The 21,381-nt window shown below is 33.9% G+C and overlaps 1 protein-coding gene, 1 long non-coding RNA gene and 1 other non-coding gene across 3 annotated transcripts; 1 reads left to right on the top strand and 2 right to left on the bottom strand.

The window, feature by feature from the left end:
* Positions 1–10,107: 10,107 nt before the first annotated feature.
* Positions 10,108–13,031, top strand: LOC121252169 (receptor-like protein kinase FERONIA). Its single transcript, XM_041151667.1, has one exon. It carries the CDS (start codon positions 10,220–10,222, stop codon positions 12,956–12,958), a length of 2,739 nt encoding a protein of 912 aa, XP_041007601.1. The 5' UTR covers positions 10,108–10,219; the 3' UTR covers positions 12,959–13,031.
* A 4,621-nt stretch (positions 13,032–17,652) lies between these two features.
* LOC121253755 lies at positions 17,653–17,759 on the bottom strand. The gene has a single exon (XR_005938474.1). It is a non-coding gene; the product is annotated as a small nucleolar RNA R71 (small nucleolar RNA).
* A 1,520-nt stretch (positions 17,760–19,279) lies between these two features.
* On the bottom strand, positions 19,280–20,871 carry LOC121252357. Its single transcript, XR_005938197.1, has 4 exons — positions 20,843–20,871; positions 20,713–20,748; positions 20,552–20,626; positions 19,280–19,319 (listed from the first exon to the last, which is right to left on the bottom strand). It is a non-coding gene; the product is annotated as an uncharacterized LOC121252357 (long non-coding RNA).
* Positions 20,872–21,381: the final 510 nt, after the last annotated feature.

The raw sequence follows: 21,381 nt of genomic DNA, 5'->3' as shown, positions 1-21,381 counted from the left end.
CAACAATTTTACCAGGCCAACTGGACATCATCTGTCTGCCTAGATTGTTTCGTATTCCATCTGTGTATTTATCCTAAATGACTGCCTCGTTTGTTTTCATGTTCATCTTAATTTATTTTATTTTATTTAATTATTATAATTATTTAAAATTTTTCATATAAAATAAAATAAACAATTCAAATTTTTCAAATCTTAAAATAAAAAAAAATTAAAAAATATATTTTAACAATATTTTATTCAACTTTTTAACTTTAATCTAAACTCATCTCATCTCATATGTAAAAACAAACTAAACATTTTCTAGGCATACCTTATTATCCTCGATAATATAATCAACTATATTCTGATCTCTTGTTCTCTTAGCTCAAAGAATTGAGTATGGATAGTCCAAAAAATGTAATTACATCTGCCTTTCCTATTTATTAATCCATTTTTTCAAATAAAGACTAAAGAGAAGGACAAACTATATATATATATATATATATATATATATATATATATATATATAGTGTATCACAACAAAAATTTTATCTTTACAAATTATGTGGAAAACAAGATTTAACTTATAAGAGAATTTTAAAATTAAATTTACTTATGAATCAAATCCTATCACGCATCATTGTCTTCTATATACTTCCTTACAAATAGAATGATTATTACGATTTTAGCGCATCAGCGATTACCGGCCCCTAAAATTTGGATTTATATGGCTAAAATAGTCAACATCCCTTTTACTTACAAACATTTTTTTTCCTAAAATCTATGAGTACCAAGATCAATTGTTTATAAATTTGGATAAATAATTTTTATATATATTTTGACTAGCAAGTGGTTCATATATTCTTATAGACTATAATACAATGAACGTACGCGTAGGTTCATAAAAGTATGTACTAATATATCAATGACTATGGAACGTTAGTGTTATGAAGGGATCAAATGGGCAGGCTAAAATGTAGTCATAAAATCGAAAATGAAGCTAAGAGATAAGGTTAAGAAGAGATAATGAAAAACATTTAGACTCCTAAAAGAAAAAGGCTTCACAAGGCAAGTTGGATTCAATCACTCTAAGAAAATAAACATCTATATAAAGAGGGTATCTCCATAGAAGTTCTCTACGCCAAACTCCACCACACATAGCGATTCCAAAGAATTTTCTATAAATTTATCAATTGTATTGTGAGATATGTGAGGTCATGACAGATTGTAAAATTACCTATCATAGTAAATTTCGCCCCCAAACAACTTGTAAACATAGGCATTATGCAGAACTACATAAATCTATGTCCCTCTTTATTTATTTTTATTTTTTTATTTATTATTTATTTTATAAATAAACGTGAAGAATACCGTATTGAAACCCAAATTACCATCGTGGGCTGGAGATAATTTTTTCCATTCCGATCTGTTGTGTGAATTTAAGTTATATGTAATAATCAATTGGTCAAAGTAAGATGTTTTATCTGCCACTTGAGTCTGGAATTTTTATACATATGATCTTATTGGCCTTGGTATGTATGTATATATATATATAGGAATAATAATGTTGGAGTATGAATAACTTATCAAAACTTCTGCCTCTTAGGAATTTGGGCTAGCTAGCTAGGCTCAGGCTAATTAATTAAGATACTTTAATCTTTTGTTTTGGTGCCCCTAAATGTTCATTAGATGGGCCTAGAATCGAGGCCATTCTTATGTATGTTGATAATTCACAAAGACGCAATTAGAGCTAGCAGCCATTTTCCTCAAATGGATCGAGGATGCCGGCCCGAACAAGCTGGCATCTAAATAAACCTAAACGCGCTCTCGCGATCAATTTCAGATCTCGATCGGCTCATTGAGACATTTGTTAATTTGGGCTTGTTTATCAACAAAACAAACTAAGATAGCTAGCTAGCTAGAGCTCAAGTATAATATATTGATATACAAAGCTCGCTCGACCCCATAATGAATAACAGACCTTGAAACCCAAACTTTAATGATGGGTAAATTAATTTGTTAGAACTTTATTAGAAAATATTTCGGTGCTTGATATGCACTAATTACAATTCTTAAAGAAGAATTCATGTATTTAAGTTATAAATTAATTAATTGACTTTACCAACGAAACATGCAAAGACGTACGTTCATGGGGCAACCCCATGCAAGGTCGGCGTTCCGCGTACAAATCCATAAATCACTTACTTTAAACATCAAAATTGATTACGGTTTTAAGCTTGAGTTGATCCGGATTCAATAACGAAGTAAGAAAATCAAGCTTGAACGCATTACTACTATTGCTCGACTATCGCTTACAGCGCCCTAGGTTTGTCATGTGAATAGAAAAAAAAAGAAAAGAAAAAAGAAGTTTAGGATATACTGCATGCAACATGATCATCAAGAACATGCATAAATAATTAGTCAAAACATTAGCATTGGTGTAGGTAACTGTAAATACAAATCAAGATTTAGCTAACTACCCACTAAATTATCTATATTGGAAGAGACAAATGCATTTTTTTTCTTACAAGCTATTTATTAAATATTTTATGAGTTATTTCTCTCACTTCTAAAATATTATTAGGTTGGCCAAAAAATGAAAAAAAGTTAGCAAACAATAATTTAATTATATAAATTAAATTATTGATTAACATATGATCAGTATAATTATAAAATATAATTAAATTAATAATATATATTTTTTATTATTTTAGCGAACAAATAATTTAATATAAAAATCTCTAATAGATAAAAGATCATAACCAAATCTTACCTTTTGCCTTTGCCGACACTAATGATAATTAATGCTCTGAAGAAAAGTGAATCACGTTCCTTTAATCAGTGTTTAGGACAACTGAGTAATTATATATTGTCCTCCGCACAGCTTTTGAAGTGTAAAGTGGATCACGTTCCTTTAATTAGTGCTAAAGGAAATTAGTGACCTACTTTAGTTATAAAAATTAATTAAGTACTTGAAGATAACATAAATAATGAAAGACCTAATAATATTAATTCAGCCAAAAAAAAAGAGACAATTCAAGATCATCATATCCTTCAACTCAATACAAGACTTATCACAAGCCAAATATTTGTACGTACGCCATATTCAATATGAATAATGATAGTCTTACCAATTATCATTGATCTTTTACTATCTTTCTACTATTTTTTAAATTTTAAATTTTTTTTTAAATTTCTTTTATTTAATGGTTAAAAAATTGACTATTAGTAAAATTGTATATTTTAAATTTTTTTAATAATTAAAAATATTAAAAAAATACATAAAAGAAGAAAAAAAAATACTAAAAATAATAAAGTGATAATAAAAAGATTGTAAATCTATCGTTACCTTACTAAATTTTATGCATATCTTCCAAAGAATCGAAAGAATAATGGCCCCCTGTGCTACCTACCTACAGGGACAATAATTCTTTGCCTCTTAGAAATTTGGGCTAGTCTCGGGCTAATTAATTAAGATGGTGGCCTGCCTTTTTTTTTTTTCCTTTCAATTGGCTTCCTTTGATTACACATATAATATGAAAGGAGATTACAAATAAAAAATTAAATAAAAAATTATTAAAATATAATTTTTATTTAAAAATTTTAAAAAATTAAATTATTTATTATATTTTATGTGAGAGTTTAAAAAAATTATAATAACTAGATGAGATGAAATGAAATAAGATGTGATAATTTGTATAATCAAATGAGACTTTAATCTTTTGTTTCGGTATCCCTAAATGATCCAGAGATGGGCCTAAAAGGAAATGATTGTAAAAATAAACGAAGCCTAAAAAAAAGATGCAAGCCTGAACAATTATCTAAACGCTTGCGATCAATTTCAATTCGGCTCATTGATTAATTTTTTTTGTTAGTTTTTTTTAATTTAAAATTTGAAATTTAAATTTTATCATTTTCAACATACTAATAACTAATACGTTAAGAAATATTTTTTTTTTAATTTTTCTTAAATACCGTTATATTTTTTAAAATTAAAATTCTTGAAATAACTAAATAATGGAAGACCTAATAATTGAATGGTCAAGCAAAGCATGCCTCCTCATGAAGCGATCGAGGCGTGGCCGTGGATCACATGAGACTTTGAAGCCCTTACCTCTAATTATTATTATTATTTTTTGAAATCGCTCTTACCTCTTAGGTTTGGTTTTTTTTAAATGAAATGAGATGAAATAAATTGAGATAAAAATTAAAAGTTGAATAAAATATTATTTTAATATTATTTTAATTTTTTTAGATTTAAACAAATAGAATTGTTTATTTTATTTTATGTGAAAATTTAAAAAATTATAATAATTAAATAAGATGAGATGAATTAAGAAAAATTGTAAAATCAAACGATACCTACATAATCGTTAAAACGTTTGGAATTGTATAAATACTTAGCAGCGTGCTGTAGGAATGTTGCACAGACATATGCTGCGTTTAGATGTTGAACTGAGTTTAGTTGAAATGATAAAATATTGTTATAATATTATTTTTTAATATTATTATTATTTTGAGATTTGAAAAAGTTGAATTGTTTATTATATTTTATATTAAAATTTCAAAAAATTGTAATGATGAGTTAAGATGAGTTTAGGATCCAAATGTGTCTCTCATGTCGGTGCAGCATGATATGATAAATTATATAGAAATAAAAAATAAAAACAAAAAATATTATTATTGTATTTCAGTTCGGATTTTTGTTTTTAAGACTTTGACAAAAAATTGTATAAAGTGATAATAAATAATTCAATGAATGATTTAATTTAAATTGTCTAACTAAATATATACTTAACTAATTAAATTTAATAAATTAATAATATTAATAACATGTGTATTATAATCAATAATTAATAGTTAATACCTTATTTTAAAGTTCTTAACCTTCAATATTTTATATAATTTAAATATAAATAACTAGGTTAGAAGGAAATTAAATAATTATTTATAATTTAGTTAGAAGAAAGTTACATAATTGTTTCTAATTTATATAATTATTTAAAAATTATAAAATATCATATAAAATATTAATAGAAAATTTAAAGAGTAAATTACTAAATTTGCTCGATCCGATCTGATCATTAGGAGTGAAGAAATCATACTTGAGACGTCCAAACCGAGAAATGACAATCTGAAAATTAATGTGATCATTAGGAGTGAAGAAATCATACTTGAGACGTCCAAACCGAAAAATGACAATCTGAAAATTAATGAGCGATTTCAGTGTATGATCAGGCCTTTTGATATAAGAAATATTTTATCTCATCGTTATAATTTTTTTTAATTTTTATATAAAATATAATAAATAATTTAATTTTTTTTTTAATTTTAAAATAATAATAATATTAAAAAAAATATTTTAATAATATTTTATTTATCTTTAAATTTTTATCCCAATTAATATTTCAACTTATTATCTAAATAGTATCTATATAGCTTTATTATAGGATCGTGGCATATATTGCGCTTTGCTAAAAAATATAAAAAATAAAAAAGCAGAGAATAAAGCACAATATATGCCACGATCCTTTAATAAAGCTGGTGTGCGTATATATATATACACATATTTATGCGCCTCGAAACTTACGCACACATGCAGTGAATGGGAATGTGAGTGGGTAGTAGAGTACTACTGAGCTCAGCAGCTAATAGAGGGTCGTGAGTTAAAAATTAAAATTAAGGAGTACGTACTGAAATGGAGGCCGTCTACTACAGCAGGAAGGGAGGGATGCATTACCCTCTTGCATTCATTGCCATGCTGATCCTCCTACTCCTTAATGCTTCTCGTTGTGGTGGTGCTCATGCCGTCGGCATCCTTGTTAAGAGCAACACCACTTTCGGGTGCAATGGCCGCCTCGAAGAATGCCTGATCATGGAGGACGACTTGGAGCTGGAATTCCTGATGAACCCCTACATCAGTCGGATTCTTGGTCCTGAGACACAGAGTGGAGGCGCCGAGGCCTCCAAGAATAAAAATAAGTCTTATCCTTGTGGGAAAAAAGGCGACCCTCAATATGCTAAATGCATTAACAAGAGGAAAGGAAATGGCAACCATAACTGTGATCCTAAAAGCTCGACATACAACAGAAGTAAATGCGGTAAATAAAATAAGAAGCGCATGCAACTAATCTGATCATCCTCTGAATCGTGGGCGCAATTATGTGTATCCTTTCAATTGCACTAGACTTGTTTATATGTTCTGTACTGTCCTAGCTGTATATTCTTCGAACTAATTTGTTTCATCTTATATGTGTTTTGTCTTTTTAAGATGCCGTGTGTGTGTATTTGTGTGTATATACACACATGATATACATCATTCTAAGTCGATCGGTGTTGTCTGTGTGCATCAGGTGTTTTTGTTAATATATGTATGTTTTAACTTTTATTGGATAATAAATTCGCAATTTCCTCAGATGATCCTCGAACATGCATGCAGGCTAGCTAGTGTAATTATTAATTATTAAGAACCGTACGTAGCTAGCTAGTTAACAGATGTGTTTGCGGATAGGAAGGGATCAGTGCTTGTAAGGGTTAATTACCTTATATATATATATATATATATATATGAGAGGTATTACAATTTTAATTGATGTATTACAATTTCTAGTTAGAATAATTAGTTCCTCTTCCATTTGTACAGTACTGATACGTACCCTCCCTGATTTATTAATTTCCTTTAAATTTTTCTTTGTGAATTGCAATTAATTGAGATTACCATGCATATGAATCAATTAATCTGCTATTTTGGAGCTCTGTTAATGGTATTAATAGATCTAGCCTGATGGAGAAAGTCTCAATTAAAACATGAAGAATATTGCTGTCAGAGTACTGACCCTGGTCTAGTGTCTAATTTTTTGTACATTTTTTCTTATTTATTAAAAATAATAGATCGAAAATAAGTCCGAAAATTCAAAATCAATGAAGTATCATGGAGTGATACGCATCTTATAATGTGGATCTAAAATCATGCTAACTACTCTGACAGAATGTCATTGAAAGGCCATGACTTATTTTGTGCATCGCCAAGAAAAAAAAAACAAGAAAAGAAGACACGACTTACATTAAAACCTGACCACAATGGGAATAGAACCAAAAACATCGATCAAAAGAAAATTCCGCTTCAGTACTAGCTACTGCAATATTCTAAGGCTACGTACGTAACCATGCCTTACCAGAACAAATTAAAACGTGATCTATATATCCAATGTCGAGGTAGCTGATGATGATCAGATGATCAAGAGAAAAAAGAGGCACTAAGACCGTTTCCTTCATATATAATTAATTGTCAAACCATCTCATGCATATCTATTATCTTGTCTGACGATATGATCATGAGTTTTCTCAAATTAATTAAAGCCATAAGGGAAGAAAATAATTAAGCTCAAAATATATATCTTCCAACATATACAGTGGCATGGGAACATCACTTGATAGATATATATATATATATATATATATATATATATATCTAAAAAAAAACGTTTTATTAGAATATCAGAGCGATATTCCAAACTATTCATATTCAAAATCTCTTTGGTATAACAAGATTGAACATCATTTTATCATATCATATCACCATTTCATATCAAAGACCATATTTAACACCTATGGTAGGGTTATGTTATTCCTGGTGGCCAAACCAAGCAGTATCAGAATGTGGATCTTTATTTTATTCATTCTCGGAGCCTCGAGTGTTCACACATGAAAGATCACACAGAAAAAATCACTTTATTTCCAAAGTGGGTGCACTCATATCGAAGATGTGGGTGCACTCATATCTACCAATTATATAACAGAAATAAATAAAGAATCAGAACAAGATTAGAATGTCATGCTTAAGATTTTCCAAATGCCACATCATATTAAAATAGAGTACTGAACAAATTCATATCATTTTTATATAATCAAAATAGATTCAGAGCATCTTCATATAACATGTACAAAATTCCTTGATTTTATATTCGCTCTTTTGTGCAGTTCAGAAACAGTATGCCAAAATTTTATTCATCTCTACACTAGTCATGTCAGAAAATACCTTTTCTTTATACAACTTTCATGAGTAATGCAAAATACATAACAGATGTTTTCACATTTATTTTTAAAACATAACATGCACATTTTTTTTATAAAATCAACCTCAAGTCATTTTCTTTTTATGCAAAGTCTAGCATAAGAACCCAGTTTACATGGATTTTTTTAACTTTTTTGAAATTTTTTATAATAGTGCCGAACGAATATTGATCGTTACCTATAAAATAGACACGTAACTTACTTAAATATCAAATTAAATACGTATTTCGATATTTAAGCTTGAAATACTAAAATAACTAATTTTTCCTTAAAAATCTAAAATTTCTTGTAACCCTACAATATCATTACTTCTCAAATTAATCGATATCCCATTAATATTCACCTAATACAATTCTAGCTCAATCACAAGTCTATTTAAAAATAAGCCAACTTTAAAATATCTCTCTAGATTTTAGAAGTTAAGCTCATCCCAATTCAATAAGTATTCTACCAAGGTTTGACCATAAGGGCAATAACGTAAAAAAAAATATTCGCAATGGGTTCTTCAGGTGCCTTATATATAACCATGTGACAATAGGGCGTGATGGCATTTCTTTGTAAATAACACTACAACTAAGGTTATTCTACGAAAGGCACCCCATCTTTGTGAAGAAAAACCGAAGTCTCACCCGAGTGTGAAGCCGTGCGACAGAGACCTTGGACTCAACAAGAGAGCAGCTCGTGATGGCGAATCTAGGTGCTGAGGCGAAGACACCCGCGAGCTGGGTGGCTAGGTGCCTTAGAGAGAGAGAGAAAGTGATGAGAGAAAGGGAGATAACATGAGAGAAAGAGAGACGGAGAGGGACAGTGGGGAGAATCGACCATTGGTTTATGTGGGCTTGTTGGTGCAATGTGAGTATCACGGTAGCTGCATGGTGGTCAAATGGAGGAGGTTGGCCGTGGCTTTGTGGCTAAGGGGGTGCATGCTTGCTGCCCTGTTTTGGGTTGCCTAAAAATGGGGCTTGATTTTTATGCCATACGGGTTGCTATGAGGTGCAACCTTGGTGTTTGAGACATGGAGGAGTAAGGGTGATTTAGAGCGGTTCACGACAACTGGTGTTGTTTTGGGTGGTTATCGGTGCAAGGTTGTACGTACCCGAGTTGAATGGCATCCGACATGGTTTGTTACTGCTGGCAGTGGAAAAGCACGCAACGGTTGCTTTTGATCGTGTGGGTGGGCATGTACGGTGGTTGGTAATGGGAATGGAGGCTTACGGTGGTGTCTTATATATGCGGCTGAAGGGCTCGCACTATATTTTTTTTTTACTGTTATTGTTTGAAACAACTTCTTGTATGGTGGTGTTTGAGTCCGTTACGGATGTTTGCTGCAGGCGGTGGAAAGGGACTAGAAGCAGGGATGCCCGCACGGGTTGGAGTGACGCTGCGAAGCTACTAGGTGATGTAGAACTGTGGGTCGTGGGAGCCTCCTTTGCCGTGAGAAGGGGCTTTCGTGGATTTGTCCATGCAATGGTGGTTTTTTCGAGGGGAGAATCACTTTGTGATGTCTCGGGCTGTTGGTGGTTTCTAGGTTGTTTGAGATGAGATGAGTCCGAGAGAGAGAGAGAGAGAGGTTAAACAACAAACTATGTTGGGTATTTTCTAGTGAGCAACGTGGGAGAAATGGTAAGAAGAAAAAGAGTCCGTGGGGGAGTGGGGGAAGTTGTACCCTCGATTACTGAAAAATTGTATTAAATAGATTTGTACTCTAGATTACTGGAAAATTGTATTCGGTAGATTTTTTTTGTTCTGTTGGCATGGATTATTTGGGTGTTTTGAGACTTTCTGGTATTTTAGATTGATTACACTAAAGTAATTGATGTGAAACAAAGAGTATATGTTGTATAGAAGATTTTGGAGTATATATACTATATTGTTAGAAGATGATTTTAGGTGATAAAGGCTAACTGTCTAGACCTCCGAGAATGAGGCGTTACACTAACATTAACCTATATTGTTTGTCCTCTTAGGTTGAAATTGAAATTAGTGAACTTAAATGTCGATCGATCGGACCCAATGGAAAATTGGCCAACTTTTTAAGAGATTTCCCTTGCTTTTCGATAAAGCGCTAATAATGGTAATAAAGTTATGGAGATCCACTTTCATTCGCCACTGCTGCTTCTATGAAAGAGAAAAGTGAATGGGACAGCTTTATTTTCTGTGAATAAAAATGAGCACTTCCTCCTCTCCAGATTCCCAAGTTGTCACGGTACTGATCAGTGATCTTGCTGCCATGGCCGGCAACATCTCAATCCTCAAACCTACCTTGTTCGTCTTCTCAGTCTTCCTTCTCTTTCATATTTCAATTGCTACCAGCTCTACACCTCCTTACGTCGCTGTTGAGAATACAGCACTCAACTGTGGCACTTCTAACAACTCAAACGCTAACGACGGGCGCGAGTGGGCTGGAGACGGAGAGAACTCCAAATTCGCTCCCATAGAAGAAGATGACCACAAATCTTATAACTCGACAGCTCAAACCCCAGACCCCTCCGTCGATACTGTCCCCTACATGACTGCCCGTGTCTCTTATTCCCAATTCAAGTACGTGTTTCCTGTCACCTCCGGTCCGAAATTTATTCGTTTGTACTTTTACCCGGTTTCTTACTCTGGTCTTGATGCATCTATGGCCTTTTTTACCGTCAAAGCTGGTAAGTTCACCTTACTTAGAAACTTCAGTGCTTACATTCTTGCTAACTACTCGGAGGAAAAGACTCTTTCTAAAGAGTTCTGCATCAATGTCATTGAAGAAGATGATCAGAAGTTGAATTTAACATTCATCCCATCTCCAACTCCAAGTACTGCTTCTAGTAGTAGATTCTATGCCTTTATTAATGGAATTGAGATTGTCTCCATGCCCAACGACCTCTACTATAGCTCAGATGATTCTGTAGGCATCCCTTACGTCGATCAAATATCTCGGTTCTACATAGACGAAACTATGGCACTCGAGATGGTTGTTCGGTTAAATGTGGGAGGGATTTCGATTTCACCGACCAACGACACTGGCATGTTCGGAGAATGGACTCAGGACACAAATTATAAGTTGAGTGGAGGCGTAATCCCTCGTGAGCCAGATTTGAAACTTTTATACTCAGAAATAGAAAATTACAGTGCACCAGATGATGTGTATCGGTCTGCTATTTCAATGGGTCCAAATGACAATAATTTGCTCTCAAACTTGACTTGGAGTATAGGCGTTGATGTGGGATTCAAGTATCTGGTGAGGCTTCATTTCTGCGAAATAGAGCCCAATATAACGAAAGCCGGCGATAGGCCTTTCAGTATTTATATAGACAATAAGACAGCCGAGGAGACGGCGGATGTTATTATGGTGTTCCGCGACTATATAGTAATGATCGAAAAGAAGGGTGCTGAGGGCAAGCGTAATTTCTACATTGCTCTACATCCTAGAGAAGAAGCTAATTTAGTCCACGATGCTATTTTAAACGGGATGGAAGTGTTCAAATTGAGTGATGAGCAAGATAACCTTGCTGGACCGAATCCTGTCATGATTACCGTGCCCTTTACACCGCCAGCTCAACAATCTGCTTCGACAACCAATGAGTCTAAGATAAGGAAAACAATATTCATTGCCATCGGAAGTGGTGTGGGCTTCTTGGTCGTGCTCGCTCTAGTGTGTTGCGTGGCTCTCTGGAAACTGAGAAAGACCAAACACTATGGTTCTTATTATCCACTATCGAAGTGTTGGTGCTGGCCCGACCCCGGTATAGGAAAGTCCAAACGGTCAAAAGCCTCATCGCTGCCGGAAGAACTATGCCGCCACTTCTCACTAGAAGAAATCAAAAAATCAACCCACAACTTCCACGTAGAGTTAATTATTGGCGAGGGAGGTTTTGGCAATGCATATAAGGGTCTCGTTGACGAGGGTACCGAGACTGTGGCAATCAAGCGCTTGAACCCGGAGTCAAAGCAAGGTCGTCGCGAGTTCTTGACAGAGATCGAGATGCTCTCTCAGCTTCGCCATGTCCACCTCGTCTCTCTTATCGGATTCTGCAACGATGACGGCGAGATGATCCTTGTCTACGGCTACATGACCAACGGCACGCTCCGCCACCACCTCTATGAGACTGACAATGCCCCCCTCGATTGGAAACAGAGGCTAGAGATTTGTATTGGAGCGGCGTGTGGTCTGAACTACCTGCACACGGGCATGAAGAAGCCAATCATCCATCGTGATGTGAAGACGACCAATATTCTGTTGGACTCGAAATGGGTGGCCAAGGTTTCAGATTTTGGGTTGTCCAAAGAGGGTCTAGATAACACCGCGGTCAGTACCATGGTAAAGGGTACGTGGGGGTATTTGGACCCGGAATACGCAAAACGTCAACAACTGACTGAAAAATCGGATGTGTACTCCTTCGGCGTGGTGCTCTTGGAAGTTTTATGTGCCCGAAAAGCACTAGATCGCAAACTGCAAGAGGAGCAATGGAATCTGGTCAGCTGGGCCCGAAAATGCATTGAGAATGGGAGCATGGGCGAAATCATAGATCCCTATCTAAAGGGGAGGATAGCTCCGGCGTCTTTCAAGGTATACTTGGAGGTGGCGGAGAGTTGTGTGCGTGATCAGGGGATCCAACGGCCTACCATGAACGACGTGATGGAAAAGCTCGTCTTCGCGTTGCAACGGCAGAAGGAAGCAGATGACGCCGCGGAGAAAATCAATACCGACGGTGAGCATACCTATACGGAGGTGTTATCATTCCATGATGTCGGTACCACCGGAGCCGCTCGGTGCAACAACGTTCTTAGTGGAGACGTGCTGGAATCGGATAGTGGGACGGGGTTAACTTGGACTCATGATACTGGGTTAACCTACCCAAGTCTAGATTCTGATAGTGTTACGTGCGAAGATGTGCTCACAGACACTATCAACTCTAAAGCGTAAAAGGTGTCCCCTTCCATGCTTTATCGCAACGTGTGATGACTGATTATGCTGATCAGTTATAGTAATTATTAATCAAAAAGGGGCTAGAGTAATATATATATATGGAAAATGCTTTATCTCCCGCTGGGCTCCCGTTGGGTTTTTTTTTTTTTTCCTTCTTCCTTCCTTCCTCCTCCTCCTTCTTCTTCTAAGAAAGCTTGCATCTATTATAAAATAATAATAATAATAATACAGAGTTTAAAGTGGATCATTTTCATTATCAAGAAATAACAGATATCTAGATAATAAATCGGAAGATATGCAACTAAAAACAAGATTGGTTGCTGCCCACTGCGCCACAAAGTGCACACATCGATTTACAGATCGATGAATTTTTGCAAATTTTCAATATCTTTGAGAAGTAGAGATATATTTAATGTCTTCAATAATGGATTCAATGTTCCAGCGAGGGACAATTTCTTTGTTATCAATAGCTTCTATTACTAGTTTTGAGTCACCTTCCAATATTGCCATTTCTTGTTATCTTTGGAATGCTATTTTCGTGACTAAAAGAGCTGACTTAGCTTTAGCTAGTAAGGGATTGGAAGTGATGAGATTTTCTGTTTGAATTTCTAAAATTTTTCCACTATTATCTTTGGGTCTAGTAGTGTATTTTTATATGTTTTTTTTAATTTTTTTTATATAAATTTTTTAAATAATTTTTAATATTTTAAAAAATAAAAAAATCATAATATTTTTAAAATATATATATATAAAACAATACTACACTTCAGTGCATGTAAGAGTACTACTGTGTGATTCAGATCCTTTGCCCCCACCTTGAGTTGCTTTCTCGGGTAAAGTAAGGATTTTTAATTCTGTACATATTAATTAGTTAGTGTGGATTGTGACTTGTGAGTACTTGATAAATTTGAGAACTCTTATTACTAAATGAAAAATGATTGGATTATTATTCTTATATTATTTATTTTATATTTAATTATTTATTTTATTTAAAAGTTAAGGAAGTGATTATTAATAAAATTATATATATTTTTTTAATTTTTTCTTAATGATTAAGAATATTAAAAAATATTTAAAAGAAAATTATAAGAAAATAAAAATTTTAAATATAGTATAAATAATAAAGGAGTAGTGAACCAATTGCAAGGAATCATTACCCTCTCTTTTAACTTTGTTGACTTGGTCATATGTTTCATTTTGTTAACAAAGCTGAAAAAAAAAACTATTTTATGGAAAATTCTAGACTAATTAAGTGGATGATCACATACTGTAGCTATTCATTAAGGATTACCACGTGCTGGAATGTGTAAATAATCTTGATCTAATACTTTCATTTATATAATAATAATAATAATAATAATAATAATAATAATAATAGTAGGTAACTTTCCTTGAAGAAATCATACAAAATAATTATACAAATTAACGTAATTTTATCAGATTTGTCATATTTATTTTATAACAAATATAATTTTATAATTTATAAAATTATTTTTATAAAATTCATTTTTGACTAGAATAATTTTCTTAAAATAAATATAACCTGGTAGACTGCAGATCATCTCAGGGAGAGCGCGCAGTGGAGGTGCATGTCGTGCAATGCTTGAGAGATGGTTGCTTGTTTAAGAAGTTCAAGAGGGCAGACCCCTTGGGCCTTGATTCCGCTCACGCTTTAATCGGAGAATGTCAAGCGCATGAGTGACTAGATGGTAGCACTACACATGATCTCAGGTGAATGAATACCGGGCCCATGTTATTAATTTAGGAGTAAGGATTTTTCAAAATATATTTATAGTAACTCTCAAAATAATTAAATCAGAAAAATGTTATTTGTAATTATCATTTTTACTTATATAACAATACGTGTTATATATTAATACTTGTTAGAAATGAGTATGGAACGCGTGATTAACAAAGCAACAATCAAAGCAACGATGGCCAAAGTGTGACAGCTGAGTAAGCCAGCAATCTTTCAAGAGGTGGGGCAGAATGTTTGTCTGATCATATTCAAAACTCATGCTGATAAACAGACAATGGAAGGGGGTCGGCCTTGGTTTTTTTACAACAATTTCTTTGTGATCAAGCCTTATGATGGATTTACACAACCTCACAAGATGGATTTTAACCATGCATCTTTGTGGGTATAATTGCATAATCTACCCTTGGCATGTATGAACCAGAAGATTGGTGAACAAATTGGAAACTCTATAAGAGTGGTGGAAGAGGTGGATGTTGATGATGATGGAGTAGGATGGGGCAAGAGTTTACGAGTTAAAATAAAAATGGATATCACTAAACCCATTGCTAGAGGGCGAATGGTCAAGGTAAATAGAAGTAGTGTTTGGGTGCCAGTGCGTTATGAGAAATTACATAGAGTTTGTTTTGATTGTGGTCGAATCTTGCATGAAGGGAAATCCAATAAAACATAAGATTGGAGTGGAGCAGTTTGGACCTTGGCTTCGAGTAGATTCAAATGGAAGACGTCGGAGCAATCAAACTCAGCACTGAGAACATAAAGGATGGGACTGATAAGTGTTATTTTTATGTAATTTTTATCTCTATTTTATTTATGAAAAGTGTCAATTTTCCTTTAATTCTATTGATTTTATTTTATTTCTATATATTTTTCTTTATTTTCTTAGATTTGAATGAATGAGAAGATTTAGTGTAAAATGAGAACATTTTGATACAAAAGAAGAGACTATGGAGCCAAACTGACGAGAGATGACAAGATTTGAAAAGGCAAGAAGACTGACCCATTGGTAGGCGAATAGTCTTTCCTCTCGATAGGTGAGAAGACCCAACCGCGACCAGTATAAATGACCAACTTAAGCAACCAACCTAAACGACATCGTGGGCAACAACTAGAAAAGGCTAGCAGCTTTACTGCTCGGTAAGTTGGTGAGATGGTTCTATCATCCCGGTCGGGAGTCTTTCCTCTCGATAGGCGAGAAGACCAGTTATATTCAGCGCACACAACATCTACCCAGTGGGATCCTTTCGAGTTCCGCAATCAATCTGTTAACCATCAAATTCTTCCAAACTCCGTAAATCAAGCCCCCTATTACTGAATCTTCTATTTTAGATAATTCTTTTATTCTTGGCATAATTTCTTTTATGTTAACATTTATTTTTAGAAACTATTCTCTAGATCTTTTGGATAGATTATAGCCACATTTATCTTGTTTGTGTATTTGAGTTTTGACATCTATTTAATCTCGTCTTGTGTAATGAATAGAGAGGAGAGTTTGAGTTTTATAGTAAAAATAGTCCAGAGATTATTCTTTTAAGTTTCTTTCAATGAGACAGATCTAGGGGAGCAGAGGCGAGAACCGCATGTTTCATCAACTGACTCCAACGAAGAACACTAGTTTTATTATTTTTCTTTCATTTTCATTATGAACTAATTCTATTTTCTAACTTTGATGTAGTCTAGCATTGAACACATAATTTATATTATAAGTTATTTTATTTTCAATATTTCCATGATTGAGTGTTTATTCTTTGTTCTTAATGCTTGCAATTTTTTAGATAATTAATGTTCAATATATTGAATCGCTATGAGACCTAGAGGTGATTTGTGATTAAAACTCTAGGATTAAGAACTATTAGCTAAGCGAAAGTAGAGATACTTTACCGCGACTAGTGTGATTTTTTTTAAAATATTCAGTGAACTTAATGAGTCTCCAATTAGTTTAATTTACATAGAGATACGAAGTTATTAGTTGGAGATATTTTTTGTATTGTTTGAGAGAAAATATTGAATAGTTAAAGGATTTTTATCATCAACTTGGGATAATTGAAATTCTATAACAAGGAAGAATAAATTGTGTGGGATTTGCTAGGTAAAATCAAACGCTCTAGATCTATTCTTATTATCTTTAAAATTTTAATTTAATGCTATTTTCTTCAATTTAATTTAGATAATCTATTCTTTAAAATTTAGTTTTTCAAATAGTAATTAATTTAGTAAATCTCAATACTCAATAGCCTAATTAATCTATGTGGGTTCGACATTCGCTTTCTGTAAAAATATTTTACTACTTGTTATGATTCTGTGCACTTGCAAATATTTTTCAACAAATCAAGTTTTTCGCCTTGTTGCTAGGAATTAGTTATTTGTTATTGATATTGATATTGATACAAGTTAGATTTTATTACTTTGAATTTTACTTTATTGGTTTAAATTGGACCTAAGTTTGATCTAAATCATTAGAGCATACACTTTTCGATCCCAAGATTGAAAGAACCTTACATCGGATTAATAAAGAAAAAAAAAAAAAAGAGGTCGCCGCATCTAAATTTAATATGGCCGACTAGAAGTACAAGGTGTTAAGAGACTATGTTATGCTCTTTGTCAATGGGGCAACATCTAGTATAAGGCGGCCAGCCATACAAGTCAATAACTTTGAGATCAAGCCAGCCATCATTCAAATGATTCAACAAACCGTCTAGTTTTGGGGCTGTTACAAGAGGATCCTAATGTCCATATTGTAAATTTCCTAGAAGTTTGTGATACTTTTAAATACAACGGTGTGACAGATGATGCGATTCGATTGAGACTTTTTCCTTTCTCACTTAGGAAAAAAGCAAAAACTTGGTTGAACTCTTTGCTACCCGGCATCATCACCACCTGGGAGGAGTTGGGACAAGAATTCTTAGCAAAATATTTCTCTCTAGCCAAAACAACGAAGTTAAGGAATGATATTACTACATTCACCCAAATTGAGGGTGAATCATTATATGAGGCATGAGAGAGATACAAGCATTTATTGTGCAAGTGTCCACATCACGACCTCCTAGCCTGGCTTCAAGTATAGATATTTTACAATGGCTTGGGACATACAAATCGGTCTATGGTTGGTGCGACCGCAGGAGGAGCATTAATGAGTATGACCTATGAAGCCGCATATGAACTTCTGGAAGAATTGACATCCAATAACTATCAATGGTTTGCAGAGAGAGCAATGCCAAGAAAGATGCCTAGAGTTTTTGAACTTGATTCTATTACCACATTGGCGGCGCAGATGTCAAATTTATCACAACATATAGGGGTAAGATGAACGTTAATACTATTTCAACTAATGTTGTTTGTGATCATTGCGCTGGAAATCATTCAAGTGTTGATTGCCAAGTGGGGAATCCTTTTGCCCAATTTAATTATGAACAAGCCCATTATGTGTCCAATTTTTAACATCAAAATAATCCTTATTCAAACACGTTCAAATCCTGGATGGAGAAATCACCCTAGCTTTCCATGGAGCAATAATCAAGAGTCGGCTAGACCACCTCAATAGTTTCCATAGCAAGAAAAGAAACCGACACTTGGGGATATGTTTATGCAGTATATGCAAAAGATTGATATGGTGATCCAAAATAACTCTGCTTCAATCAGTAATCTTAAAGCACAAATCGGTCAGCTCTCAAACATGCTTATCGAGAGGATAAAAAAGGATAAAAATCTACCAACACATACACAAAGGTTTGGCTTCACGTTTAAATTTAGATGGTTCTATCTGAACAAGTGCACTATATCATCCTTCTCATGAGTTCACATAACCAATTAAAGCAATGTTTAATATTATCCACCCTTTTGCATGAAGCATGTTATTTTTAGGAAATAGATTTGATAGACATCTTGTAGAATAAATGGTTTGTTGTATTATATTGTGTGTTAAGCTTTTACTTATAGTGAAGCAAGCTGTGAAGTTTTAAAGTATACCATCAGTTGATAGAAGAAAGAATTATTGCTTTTCTCATTTCTAGTTGGAAGAAATTTAAAGTTCTAGCCAACAAGTGAAGGGCATTCTCACATCGTGAAACTTACAGTTTTACCTAGCCAAGGAGAAAAAAGATGGAAACTATAGAGATCTTATTTCTACTGTGTTGCCCAAAGCATGCTTCAGTTTATTGGACATTGTACAGAAGTACTTTCACAAATCTGTCCTGCATACGTAAACCAGTACTGGAAATTTAGATGAATAGTGAATAAAAAGACATTGTTGGTCCTATTCGATTTTTATGTTTTTCGTTTCTATACTTTCACAGTGGTTTATTTAATCATATAGGTTTCCTTGTCAATTGCACCGTAATTGGATCTTTTTTTGGTAGTTTTTGTGATGTCGATTCAATTGGTTTTTTTCCCCTAACTAGTCAAGCGCGCACACACCATGTTTTCTTCAATGTCTAGAGATGATTGACTGCAGCCAGCATTCCTTCAAATTACTGCCACTAGAAACAATATTTTATTATATTGGTAAATTTGATAAGAGTATATCATACCCAATGACAACTCTGAGCACAATATACAATACGGTGTCCTTTATACAATGTCTGTTATTATACCACCATACTTTGGCTGCACAACAATAATCATGATACATGTTTAGAAAGGCAAAGAACTCAAAGAACCAACCAAGTTACATGCTAACATTTACTTTCAAAACTTTTGATCTGTATTGTGACCCTATGTGGACTCATCTCTTTCAGCATATCAGAAAACTAGAGTCAGAGAAAAATCTTTCGCTAGGACATGCAACTACCCGCTTGCAAAAGGAATACCCAATGGGGAACAGCAAGATATTCATCACTCGGTAACTGAAGCATGTTTAAAACAAGCTAGCTCACATAGGAAGTAATGTTGTTGAAAACACTATGTCAGTAGTGAAGAACTAGAGCAGTCCCAGGAAAGAAGCAAGATCCCCCAAACTGCATCAATGAATTAAAACATTCAGACAGAGAGGTCCATGCACATGACTACGGTTTGCCAAAGTTAACTATATCCATAGAAACACATTATTGTCTAGGCTCCTTGGTGCTCATCTTTCAAACACCAGTGAAGATCAAAGGAGGCTTCAATATCTAATTAGAGCACATCCACCTTAGTCTATGGAGAGAATCTCCATGCTTGTTAACTTCACCAACTTTGCTTCTGTATTGGTATCTGTCATATTATTTTCACTAAAATTATATGGAAGGATTGCTAACTAAGTTTTAACATACTAATTGGAGAAAATCCAAGATAAAGGCGGATTTTATGGTACTTTGGCTTGTGTAGAAAGCAGAAGTTGAGCTCGCAGACATCAAATACCTTGGAGTTGTAGTTTTCGTTGCAATCTTCAATATGTCAGAAGAGCGTAAGAAAGATGGATGAAAAAGAACATTGGAGGAATATCTTCAAAAGATGATATACAATTCCTAAGTGAAAACAGAAAGAAAACGATTTTGGCTAGAAAGCTTCTTCTGGATGGAGTAGTATAATGTTAGATATACTGGTGACAATGATACACCAAATGTTATTTTATACAGTCAGATCAATAGCAAAACTTTTTTCAATTAGAATTTGTATATAATCCATAGTTTTGTCCTCATAAAAAACTCCATTTTACTTAAACCTCCAACTTATGCGGGATATAGAGATAAAGTTCCAATTTTATGCATTGGTCAATGACAGCGAGGCGGGAATAATCCTTAGAGGTATTTGGCAGTTAAATTAACAATCTGTTCACTATATCATTGTTAGATTCTAATTAAGGCAATAACATAAAAACAAGACAAAGCGCATGGACACCCATGGTTAAATCAACATACAAGCAGAATATTTGATGTGGATGCCAACAATAGTGCAATGGTGGCAACAACTAGCTTCCCTACATCAGGTTTTGCCTGTCAAAACAGAAGGATCTAAAAAATTTAAAATACTTCTGCATCAACACTACGTTATCAGAAGACAGTGCAAATTTCCCATTTACCAGTGACAATACACTACAAAATCCAACATTCGCTGCCTGCATTGCCAAAACAAAATAACTTTCTTGTGAAAAAAGGATTTAAACCAGATATAAATAGAATTGTAGGGCTGCAAAATATGAGTAGCATCACCTCTACTGCATCCCCATGCTCAAGGTCTGTCAAAAGTCCATTTGTGGATTGGTCTCCATTTGCCTTCTTCTTTTCCTACATGTTTTTCTTTTGAAGAAAAAAATAACTTTCTCTTACTTCCGGACCAATTGAAAAAGAACTTAATAGTCATCTTCCAATTAAAGATCTATCATCGTCCTTCTCAAAATAAAGTGCATATGCTATCAAGGCCTTCCGAGAAAAGGTAAGGTAAACGCACACACACAAATATGGAACTGAAAACTGAAAAGGTAGCGCATTTTTCATGAAACGGTAATTGAGAAAACCGGAAACCCTACATAACTAAACCTAACAAAACGATACGGGCATAGTAGCTATCAATCACATCCAAACCCAAATAACGGGAGACACCAAATTTAACATTACGTATATTTGCAGTCCATTGGCCAAAAAATGACGGGGAAGAGAAATGCCCACAAGAAAAGAAAAAAAAAAGCGTATCTAAATACACTAGTCAAAACTCAAGGGATTTAACATATGATGATGGGGGAAAAAGGAGT

This window comes from Juglans microcarpa x Juglans regia, chromosome 2S (genome assembly GCF_004785595.1).
Source record: "Juglans microcarpa x Juglans regia isolate MS1-56 chromosome 2S, Jm3101_v1.0, whole genome shotgun sequence".
Lineage (NCBI taxonomy): Eukaryota > Viridiplantae > Streptophyta > Magnoliopsida > Fagales > Juglandaceae > Juglans > Juglans microcarpa x Juglans regia.
This window is presented reverse-complemented; position numbering and strand designations above follow the sequence as displayed.